Source organism: Zonotrichia leucophrys, chromosome 14 (genome assembly GCF_028769735.1).
Source record: "Zonotrichia leucophrys gambelii isolate GWCS_2022_RI chromosome 14, RI_Zleu_2.0, whole genome shotgun sequence".
Classification (NCBI taxonomy): Eukaryota; Metazoa; Chordata; class Aves; order Passeriformes; family Passerellidae; genus Zonotrichia; species Zonotrichia leucophrys.
The window spans coordinates 5240063-5252159 of NC_088184.1; the positions used below are offsets into that span (position 1 = coordinate 5240063).

The following is a 12097-nucleotide window of genomic DNA, read 5'->3' on the forward strand; positions in this document are numbered from 1 at the left end:
TTTGAACAAAATCCTCCTGCTGAAAGATAAAACAACTTCAGCAGCCCCTGCAGACTGGCAGAGGAGGTGAACTGGAACACAGATGGGAGTTTGGAGCACAGCTCTGTCTGTGATTTTGCACAGAGGGCAGGTCAGCATGTCCAGTTGCTGATGTGTCCTGTGCCCACTGCACGCTCTGGACTGACCACACAGCCCCAGGGCCACACCAGCTGCCAGCTCTCACGCAGATAAGCTCAGCTGGGAAATGACTCCTAAGACACCATGGTCCAAAACACAGATACTAAAATCTGCTGGTCTAACTCCTAGGCAAATTTCTGTTGTTAAAGCCTCCCAAAGACTCTGGTTATGATGTTTCCACTCAGTGACTAACTCAGTTTTGTTTATTTCACCTGGTTTATACGTAATTAAAACCTCTTCAGAATTAAGCAACTAAACCCCCAATTCCCTAAATAAGTGAACAGCTGTTCCTCCAACTAATTTTACAGTGATACTGGAATTGACATTATCTGGACTAAAGGAGAAACGCCTATTTGCCTCTGCAGAGGTTTTCCCACTTTGTTTTCATGCCGTTTGTAGATTTTGCATGGCATTACAGACGAACCGAGAAAGGGCAAGTGATGCTAGAAGCAATTAATAATAGAACGCGAGTAGGAAACGCGTGTTGAATCTCCGAGCCAGTCCTGCGGACGCTTCAGCGCAAGCCTGACCTGCGCGGCTGCCTTTGGCAGGCTTCGAGCGGGGTTTAGTGCCGGGTGATTCTCCAACACCACCGAGCCCCGAGCACAGCGGGCACCGCTCGGCCCGCAGCACCCGCGGGGGCCGCCGGGCAGCGGCGTCAGCGGAAGGAGCCGGAAGGAGCCACAGCGGCACGGAGCGGCACGGAGCGGCACGGAGCGGCACGGAGCGGCACGGAGCGGCACGGAGCGGCACGGGCGGCACGGAGCGGCACGAAGCGGCACGGAGCGGCACGGAGCGGCGGAGAGGCGGGACCCGAGCGGGGAGAAGCGGAGAGGTGGGAGCTGAGCGGGGGAAAAGGGGAGAGGTGGGAGCTGAGCGGGGAGAAGCGGGAGCTTAGCGGGGAGAGGCGAGATCTGAGCGGGAGAAAGTGGGAGAGGTGGGATCTGAGCGGGGGAACGCGGAGAGGTGGGATCTGAGCAGGGGAAAGGGGGATCCGAGAGGGGAAAGCGGGAAAGGTGGTATCTGAGCGGGGAGAAGGGAGAGAGGTGGGATCTCAGCGGTGAGAAGCGGCAGAGGAGGGAAGGCGGGATCTGAGAAGGGGAAAGCGGGACGGGCCGGTCCGGCCGGGAAGACGCGGGCACAGGCGGGTCCCACCATGGGGCCAGGCGGGTCCCACCATGGGGCCAGGCGGATCTCACCATGGGGACAGGCGGGTCCCACCATGGGGCCAGGCGGGTGACTCCATGGGGCCAGGCGGGTGTCACCGTGAGAACCCGGGCCAGGCGGGTCACACCGTGAGGACCCGGGCCAGGCAGGTCCCGCCCGCGCTGCCCGTGCCCGCGGAGCCCCGCCCGGCCGCGCTGGGCCCCCGGAGGCTCCGGCGGTGCCGCAGCAGGAGCGGAGCCCCCGCACTCATCTCCCGGCGCCGGGCACTGCCCGCAGCGCTGCGCTGGCTCCCGCCGGGACACGGCAGGCTTGGAGCTGGCAGAGTTAACACAAGTGCGCGGCCACAGATACAGAGAAGGCGCTTCTGAAGGCGGGAGTGTTGCGAGTGTGGATAGGTATGGTGGTCCGGCAGGGAGGGACTAAGTTATCACGGGTCTGGAGCATCTCTCTTAGGAGGAAAGGCTGAAGTTGAGAAGAGGTGACTGAGGAGGGCCTTTTTAATGTGTGTAAACATCAAAGGGAGGGCTCAGAGCACGGACCAGGCTCTGCTCCCTGGACCCAGCAATAGGGCAGGAACTGATGCCCAGGGAGCTCCACCTGAACGTGAGAAAGAACTTCCCTGTGCAGGGACCGAGCCCTGGGACAGATTGCCCACAGAGACTGTGGAGTGTCCCTCACTGGAGATACTCCAGAACCATGTGGAGACGATCCCGTGCTCCAGATTGACCTGCCTGAGCAGGGAGGTGGGACCAGATGAGCCACTGTGGTCCCTTCCAGCCTGAACCATTCACTGATCTTGTTCAAGCACAACTGGATTATAGAAAATTTAGCATAATCATTCGGGATGGTAATGCCAACGCAGGAAGGGGCCTTATTCCCTTTGAAAACCTTGATTAGGCATTGTAATTCTCTGCAGTCATGGTAACATTCGGGATTTTTCAGGGGAGGTTGTTTGTAACACAAGCAAATTAGCAGCTCTTCCTAAAATACACAGTGGCTGCCACTGAACTACTTACAGTCGTATATTTGAGGATTCTGTGAAAGAGAGCCTTGGAGCATTGCTACTCTATTGAACAATGTCATCTGATTTTTAAAACCTGAAGTACTGCTGGAGCAATGTTCAGGCAGTGTCAGGCTACCACTAAAAGCTGCCTGTGTTTGGTTTTAGGTTGAATATTCTGATGAGGAACTTGTTGTCTTGGAGCGTGGTGGAGCTTGCACGATCCCACCTTCACAGAAACGATGTCCTGAGTTTCCCTTGGTGAGCAAAGCTGTTGCTGGACCCCTGTAAATGGAAGAGAATGGAATCCCTTTGTGACAGCACTGCATGAGGGCTGTCTGAGCACTGCAGATGCTGCTCTCAGCAGCACCCCATGGCAGATTTAGCAGAGGAGGAGATGGATAACCCCACGTTCAGGAGTGACACTGTGCTGTCTGATGTCCACTTGCACTGCCCAAGCAAAAGGCACCTCATGGTACGACTGAATGCAGTCGGACAGCCAGGTAATGGATGCTGTGTTTTAGCTGTACTCAGATCTTTGGAAGGCTCAATCCTCCTCTGAGTGGTTGATATTAATAGTTACATATTTTATTCCAGCTATAAGCAGAATCACCTCCTACTCCGTCTTTAGAAAGAGGGCTAGCTGTGTTATCCTTGTGAAATTAACTCCAGAAATGAAAACTTGTAGACAGCTTGTCTTAAAAATTAAACTTTAAATTGCTTTTTGAGAAAAAGTAACCCAATTTACTCACTTATAGGTTTAATTTAATGGTTCATTGAGCAATATTGTCAATATAGCACTTTGGGAGTCATGATTTAAAATAAGGTTGTGATGTTTCTTAAACACAAACAAAAGATGAGAACCCAGGGGTTTTAAATAGTGTAACTTAAGTTTAAAATACAAACCATCAGTAATTAATTTATCAAGTTTAATTAAATGTTTATGTGATGATTTACCATCTATTCTATTCAGGGGAACATAACAGCTTTCTTTGGCCTATGTGGTGGGGTTTTTTTTGTTTAGATTTTTTTTCTGTTGGCAGGGTTGACTTTTTTGGGGGGGTGTTTGCTTTAAAAAATGTCAACAAGAAAACGCAACGCAGCAATGGCTTTAACTGACATAGAATTTGAAGAGTCAGGCTATAGAGGAAATGAGTTGGCAAATGCCCCTGGCTGATTGCCAGCTTGTAGGTTGCTATAAAGTTGTCAAGGGAACTGACCTTGAAGCTGCTGGCAAAATGTTCTGTACAAAAGTCCTGCTGTGACAGAAGTGTTAATTGTTTTTTCAAACCCAGCTGTGACATCAAAAGAGTAACTCCTGCAGCTGTTCTGGTGTATGACAATGTGAAAAATTATCAAAGTAGGCCTGACAAGGAAATGAATAATAATTTTGACTCTGTTCAGGTCAAAACCCAGGTAATTAATGCTGTGGTGGGTCTTCATGCGGTTTGATGTGTGTTAGCTGTGATTGTGCTTGGTGCAAAGAACCTTTCAGCAGAAGGAAGTGACAGTGTGTTCTACCTACTTCAATGAGCTCTTTCTGGGAAATTCTTCTGGTTATTGAGACAAGAATTGCATGGTAGTATTACAGCCTTTAATGCCATAACAATTTACCGGGGCCACTGTGCTGTGTTTTGGGGAAGTTTGTGGGGATTTAGTCTCTTCCCCTTTGAGTCAGTTTGACTTTCCACCTTTTGAATGTTGTGGAAATGCAGAGGATAAGAATGGACTTGGAGAACAAAGCATTTCATTCACTGATGAATGAATTAGTTTCCAATTAGTTTCATTTGGTCATCATGCAAACAGTGGAGACTTCAAAAATTTGTCACGCTAGGACAGGCATTGAAGATTTTATTAGATCCAGCTAAAAATGGTCTTACTAGAGAGGAACCTCTGTCAGATTTCAGTAGACCACCTTGGAACATCTTGCCTGCTAAAGAAACTGGAATAGAATTCCATAAATTGTGAAACTGTTGAAGCAGTGGTGGCAAGCACTTTATCTCTTCCCTTTTGTTGGGAGTGAACATAGATGGAAGGAGTCTGGAATGTCTGTTCTTCCTTATGTGTGGTATTCAGGCAGTACAGATTCCTTAATTAAAATTGCAAGGTCCATGTTTTAATAACTTAAAATTTTAATAGAAGCTATGTCACTGAGTGATTGTTGTAAAAGATTTTTAATTAATTGGTCATTAAGAATAGCTTCAGTCGTTTAATCTCTTTGAATAATCAGTATGAACACTGAAAAAAATTACAGAAGTGTCAGCTTTGCCTCCTGTGCACTTATTTCTGTTCTTATATACTGAGCCAATTTCAAGGCTTGAAGTTGTTTGAATTCCTAAAGACTTTGCAAGCAACAAACAAAACTTCAACTTGTATTTTACTAGAACATTCTTCTTTCTTACAAGATAGGAATCTTAACCAAAATAAATGAATTCTAACTTATATTAATTCTGCTTTGAACTTAATCTGAACTTCTGTGAACAGAACTTTTGGAGGATGTAAGAAAGCATCTCCTGTGCCAAGAGTTAAAATAAATATTACTAAATTACTAAATATTACTAAATCAGACTAATAGTTAAAATAAATATGACTAAATTACTGCCAATAGTTAAGATAAATATTACTAAATCAGATGAACATGCCCATTGTGGTTGTGCAAATGCTGAGTCAGCCAGTGGACTGTGAAAGTGCTTTGCTGATTTCTGCTGACAGAACTTAATAACAGAAGTATTTCTTCATAGCAAATAAAACTGCATTTCAAGTTACCTATTTCATTATTTACTCTATAGATTTTTAATTCATGTAATGCATACCAAAATCTCATGCATGTGGAAGGTTCTGGCTCCTCTGGTGTTTAACCTTTCCTCCCACACTGTGTTCTTACAGTGTTCCTGTCATATTTCAAACTCCTTTGGAGCACAGAAGATTTGGCATCTGGGAAACACGTGAGAGAAATTACCACAGGAAGAGAACAGCAGAGCAGAAGTGGAGATGAGCTGTGTGACCAGGACAGGAGTAACGTGAAAGAAGGAGAATTAAATAGTGAAGGAGTGGAGGCTCTGCTGGATGATGATGGAGACTTGGAAGTGGTCAGAAGGCCTCGAGGTGCCTCTGATTTGCAAGCAGAGGATCTTTTGAGGGATATAGTGTGCCCTGTAATTCTGATGAAAGGGAAGGAAGATGCTTTTGAAGATGAAGAGCAGGAGTGCACTTGCAGTGATGTTGTTAAAATAGGTAAATAATAAGTTTTCAGTCGGGGAGAAATGTGGCAGATACGTTTCAGTAAAACAAAAGAAAAATGGGTTTTCTTTAGGGATGGAACAGCAGTTTGTTAAGTGAAAGAAAATAATGATCACAATACTGTGACACTGCCACAATACTGTGATACTGCAAATAAAAATTTACCTTTTTTCTCTGGAAAGGGTTTAGGCAGTGGTATACCACAGGAAACTCAGTGCTTCTTAGTTAGAGTGGGTGTTTGGCATTATCCAGCATTATTGTATAGAATAAAGAGTGTTTAGTTCTATTTTTAAAAGGGAAGCATAGCCTTAGTTCCAAACTTGCCACTGTGGAACTTGATTTGAACAATTTTGAGGTAATTATTTTCTGTTCTCTCTCCTTTCCACAGAACACACTATGGCAACCCCCTTGGAAGACGTTGGTAAACAGGTACGTGTTCTGCCTTGTAGTGTCTTGATTTTCATGGAATGTGCTTCAGAGCTGGTTCAGTTTTAAGTGCCTCCCTTGTCCCCAGGTCTGGCGTGCTGCCTTCCTTCTGGCTGATCACATTCTCTTTCAAAGGGACACCTTCAGGGGCTGCTCTGTGCTGGAGCTGGGAGGTGGCACTGGAATTACCAGCATTATCATGGGAACAGTTGCCAAGAGAGTTTATTGCACAGGTAAGGCAGTTTTTTCAGTTAAATATTTTCATGAGACTTGCCAAAGCAGTGCTTTCATCCTGGTATTTTCAGACTCATCTGTTCAGTTATAGTTACTCAATTTTATTAGTGCATATCAATTTGTGTTATTTACTGAAAAATAACAGGAACATTCTCAAGGGGGTAAGAAATCTCAAGAGTTTAAAAGCAAGATATGTTGCAGTGAACTCAAGATAGTGTGTCCAGATTAAAATAGGTAGTGTAGGAATATGGCTTCTTTCTTCAAGGCTTTCAGCTTCGAACTGAAAGAGAAAAGGAAGGATTCTAGGGAAGCAATCAGTGGACAGACTTGCTCTGAATTTTCCTTAATCTCATGGGCTTGAGAGAAACTTTGAGTATTAGTCTGAGAGGCATACATGGCCCATACAAAATATTCCTGTTTTTAATATCATTATCACTTCTTTTCCAGATGTTGGTGATGATCTCCTGGCCATGTGTGAGCAAAATGTTGCATTAAACAAGCACCTGATGGAGCCAGGAGGTAGGTGCTGTATGGTCAGACTTTGACTCTCTGCTTTAGCCCAGGTGCTGTGTGAAAAGCCATTTGTGACTGATGTGATCTTTCTTCACCTCCAGGAGGGGAAATTAAAGTGAAAGAACTGGATTGGCTGAAAGATGAATTCTGCACTGGTAGGTGTTTATAATGGCTCCTTTTAGATTGGGCTGGGTGTTTGGTGTTACATGTTCAAAAGCCTCTCTTGGGCCTCCAAGAAAATTCTGGTTAATGACAATATTTGATACTGCCAGTTGAAAAGGTTTTATGTTTATTAGACTTTCAAGGAAAGATTCTTTTAATGAAGAATAATTTTTTAAAAGCATCATAAAATAGGAAGATTAATCAAAACTTATATAAGGGTATACCTGGGGTTTTGTTTAAAGGTGTGCTTGCTTTAATGTATTTAAAGCTGTGATCTTGCTACAGGATTGTGAATTCTGAAATGAAAGAAAACTTTTCCATGCCAGTCAGCCTTGGGAGGGTTGGACATAACACAGAGGAAGCAGAGGACTGGGGGAACTTCAGAAAATGAGCAGGGAAGGTTTTGATTTCCCTGGAGTGCTGTGCTCTGTTTATGGAGTAGCAGCTGCCCACAGGAGCCAAGAAGTTCCTTTTCTCCAGTCATTTGAGATATTTAATCATGTACACCCAAAGCCATATTCTTTCTTTCAGATCCTGAAGCTCCTTATAGCTGGTCTGAAGAAGAGATTGCTGATTTGCTTGATCACTGTTCTGTGATAATGGCAGCTGATGGTAGGGAAATATAAACAGTAAGCTTTTCAATCAAACACTCAAGCATTATGAGTAATAATTTAAATGTACCTAGTTTGCTTTTAAAATCTTATAGGTCAGATCCTTACCTAATTTGCCAAAGCTCTGCCTTAAGTGTTCCTGTCTGTATTTTTCTTTTCTTTTATTTACATTCTGAATTAGCAATTATGAGAACAGATGTTGCAAGCTGTAGCTCTTCCTTTTCTTTGGTGTGTCCTGCTTTCAAAGGAGATCTGGTTATAATGGTAAATTAATTATAGCCTGGTGGGGGTTTTTGTAAGGAAAGAGGCTCTCTACTGTCTGATATCCTGGCTTTTTTTAGCTTTGTAGTAAGATTATTTCCAGGCTGAGAGAATTCTTGTCAAAGCTTGTCAATTGTCTGATAAATTATTCCCATTCTGATGAGAGAAAGCTTAAAGAAAGCCTGGCATAAATAGCAGCAGTGAATACTCTTACAGGGTCAGTTGTTGCCATTAAAAATGTACTTTGCACTTAGAAAAAAAAGTGACTTGTTTGATTTGAGTAATCAAACTAAGGCCTGCTGTTTCATAATGGACACTTCAGTAAATTATATCCTTAATGATACATATGCTCCTAATCTTATTTTTTACAGTGTTCTATGATGATGACCTGACAGATGCCTTGTTCAGAACTCTGTATAGAATCACACATAACTTGAGAAATTCTTGCACAGTTTACTTAGCACTGGAAAAGAGGTGAGTATTACCAAGAACTTAATATAAAACGCACTAAAACTTTGTATGTTTTAATTAAAGGTTGGCTTCTGATTTTCATTGTATCAGATGATCACAGGCTGCAGTATATGTTCAGAATAAGCTCTTTTTTTTTCTACATGCTTAATTTTTATCAGTTCAGGATTTGAGTTTAACAGGAGTTTGCCTTTTGTTGTCCTACCTTTGTCTCACCTCTCACCTGAGATGTCCTCTGTGCAAATAAGGATAAATAGCTGGCTAGATTGATATAATGCCTGATAACATTTACTGTCTATTTTTGAGGTCACAGAATGGAATTAAGTGGTTTAGAATCAGGGTATTTATTTCTTAGCTTGAGCAACTCTAGAACAGTTTCTCTTGTTTGCTTTCAAGGAATCAATGCATGTTTTTAAGTAGTTGTGTGTTGCAGTCCATTCATAAGCTGATACACAAATAGGCTTTGCTTAAATCTCTAGAGATGTGCAAGTAATAACTCTTGCTGTGGTTTGCTGCCAGCTGTTTGTCCAGGAAGCCAAGCCAATGATTCTGTTGTGGCAAAGTGCCCTAAAATCAATGGGAAAGTTCATCCAAGAGTTATTGTGTACTGATGCTGACATAACATCTTCTCTGCTTTTCAGGAATGGGGAGTGTACATTTTTTTGGCTGCTGAAGGGAGTTAATTATGCTGAGAAGATTCTTTTCTTTTTTCATTAGCTGAGGGAAGTTACACACCTATTTAAGATGCCAGTATAGGAGAGATGTTCTAAATGAAATACTCTTTTGCCAGGCTGAACTTCACTTTAAGACATATGGATATTACATGTGAAGCCTACAGTCACTTTAGAAATACTCTAACTGATCTGGAGAACCTCCAAGATGGAAAAATGAAATATACAGTGGAGCACATTAAGCCTGATTTCTGCCAGTTCCTTGTTTATGAAAGGATTGAGCAGTTGGTAAGTGGCATTCATGAAAATAAATGTAATGTGTCAGGCTAATCATCTCAAATTAGTTATCGGCTGTTTATGGAACATGAAGGAAGAACAGAAGAATAAACATTATCTTTCATTTCTACTTAGTTTTTTTTGATTTAAAATGATCCTTGTTTGTGCTTACATAATCTGTACTAGATTGACATGTCCTGGTTTTGGCTGGGACAGAATTGATTTTCTATCACCAGCAGTAGGGTGGCTGAGATTGCACTCAGTTCCTCAAAGGAGAGAGACCTTTCCTTTGTAAAATGCCATTTTTGTGATTGAACTGGAAAATGGGACCAATATCTCTTCTCATTTATTTTCTTGCAGGAGAGCTTTCATTTCACACTTTCAGTAATTGCTTTCCCAGTTCAGAGTTCAGGACATAATGTTTTAATATCTATGAAGAAGTCAATTAGCTGTAAACTTCTGTTTTTGAGAAACATGTCAGATATATTATTTCTGGTTATCTAATTACCTTTCAAGCACTTATGGTTCTCTTTTTCCATTTTTTTTCCAATCTGTGTGCTCTTAGGAATATTATGCAGGGTAACAGCTAACAGACTTCTAGAACAATCCAATCTAATGAATCTTTATAGAGGAGATGCAAATCTTGCACTGGATTGCAAATCTGGTACCATGAAATTATGATGTTGTAGTGAACATACTGTGTGTACACATGGTGAGGTGACAGGGGCCACAGCTGCTTCATGTGATTGATTTATTTTACCTAATGCTGATACCTTCAGGCATAAAGTATGTGTAAAACTTGTTTGAAAGTTTAAAAGTATACAAAAGTAACCTGGTTTATAGATAAATGTGTAAACTCATTCCCTGGCTACTTTGAGGAAGGCTGCTGACCCTTGAAATCTCTGCATTTTTAAAATGCCAATGTTTTTATTTATCATTAAATCTATTGCCACAATTCAGAGACGTCATGGTGAAGAGTGTGTGATAGTCTGCTTAATTATCCTCTGTGGAGCAGACAAAGCATATATTAATATATTCTAAAGAAATGAAGTGATTATGCATTTTTCATCCTTGTTGTCTGTAGGATTGAAAAGGGGATTTGTGTTTATATAAGCCATGCATTTGTGAGACTTTGATTCCTCAGTAAATTATTTCTTCAGGTGTTTTTTTACCAGCATTATTGAAACCATTTGTCAACACAGGCTAAGAAAAATAGCAGGATTATCAGTCAAAATACGTGGGATTAGCAGGATTATCAATCAACATCATGCAGATCAGTGAATCACAGAATCACAGAACATTCTGTCATCCACAAGGACAATGGAATCCAACTCTTAAATGAATGGCCTCATACAGAGACCCAACCCACAACCTTGGCATATAATTATCACCATGCTCTGACAACTGGGCTAATTTCAAACTATTTTAAAACAAACTACTTTTTACTAAACACACATTTTTTTTTAAATCAATGAAGCAATCAGCTATAGTGCTCTGTTTCAAATAATTGTTCCAGGAAATTACAGACATGGATTTGATATCCATCCATGTGATAGATGGATACTATCTATAGATGGAGGTATAGAGTATGTCTTAAAACTTGTCTTACAGTGAGCATGTGGAATTTTTTCATAATTCCAACCTACTGATGTGAGAAAATACCTGTATGTGTTTTTTCTGCTCCTGCAGGAATTGTGGAAGATCATGGCTGAACACCTGACGTGACAGGCCCATGAGGAGAGGGAAGATCTTTACCTAAGGAGAAGGGCTGTTTTGGTGTTCTGTTAAGGATTTTCATCCCAAGAAAAGCCTCTTCCTGGTGGAATTGTGTTCTCAGAAAGTATTGCAATGCAGTTTTGCTTTACTTTTTTGGTTCTGGCACTTCGTTTCTTGGACTTGTGCAGTTGGAAGTGGTTTCTTAGATGTTTCCAAGTACCTGCTGGATGCCAGGCAGTGGCAGTGACAGGGTGACTTGCTCTTTGGGTTGATGACTTCACTTTTAGAGTTTGGCAAAGAAGTATTTACCCTTTTTCATGTGGCTGATTTGCAGATGCCGTGCATTTCCCTTTTCAGTTTACACAACATGGATGGACACTGTTCTCAATCTTATCCCAGTTCCAAATACAAATACACATTATTTGTATTTATGGACACTTGTGAAACAATGCTCTGGACAAGACTTGTTTGTCATGAATGAACTTTAAGAAATTTGTTTATGAAATTGGCCCTTAATTCTCAGTTTGTCCTATATAAATCACTCTAGTTTAGGGCCACTGTCTGACTTGAAAGGAAACAAGATGCATTTTGTTTGAGCCTCTAAAAATACTCCACAGAGGTTTTGGAGTAGGGGAGGTCAACCCTATGTTGTCCTGCAGGAATTTTAAGCTATTCTGTCCAGGGCAGGCTGAGGATGAGAAGATACCACATGAAGGGAGATGTTACAGCTCTTTAAATATTTGGAATTCTACCCTCAGCACACACATGTGAGTTTGGGAGTAGGGAAGTTGCCAAGAATGTCTTGCCCAAACAAAACTGGGCCTCCAATATCTTTCTTTTGGATTAAAATAAAACATATTTATTGAAACTCTCCTGTGTTATTAATGAATCAAAAAATCTGCTTGCACTTTTATAAATGTTATGTGTACTGCTGTGTTTATATCACTTTGCCATGGGAATCCTTGTGCCCACTGCATTCCTCAGCACCAGAAGGGTGTCAGTGATGGAGCTGTTCCAGCCTGGGACTTGTGGGAGGGTGAAAGATGTTCCTTAGAAGCATCTGAGGGACTTCTTGAAAGCCTGTTTTACATTTGGTGTAGGTCAGTTATTGCATAACCTGCTTGTGTGTCTTTAATGGGATGAAAGGTTATTAGATGATGATGGCCATTCCCTGT

General features: G+C 42.1%; 1 protein-coding gene across 1 annotated transcript; it reads left to right on the forward strand.

Annotated features, from left to right (window-relative positions):
- The first annotated feature begins 941 nt into the window (after positions 1-941).
- On the forward strand, positions 942-11790 carry METTL22 (methyltransferase 22, Kin17 lysine). Its single transcript, XM_064725754.1, has 11 exons — positions 942-1012; positions 2513-2847; positions 5231-5578; positions 5973-6013; positions 6099-6243; positions 6692-6763; positions 6859-6912; positions 7451-7531; positions 8163-8265; positions 9050-9218; positions 10896-11790. Exons 2-11 carry the CDS (start codon positions 2718-2720, stop codon positions 10929-10931), a joined length of 1179 nt encoding a protein of 392 aa, XP_064581824.1. The 5' UTR covers positions 942-1012; positions 2513-2717; the 3' UTR covers positions 10932-11790.
- Positions 11791-12097: the final 307 nt, after the last annotated feature.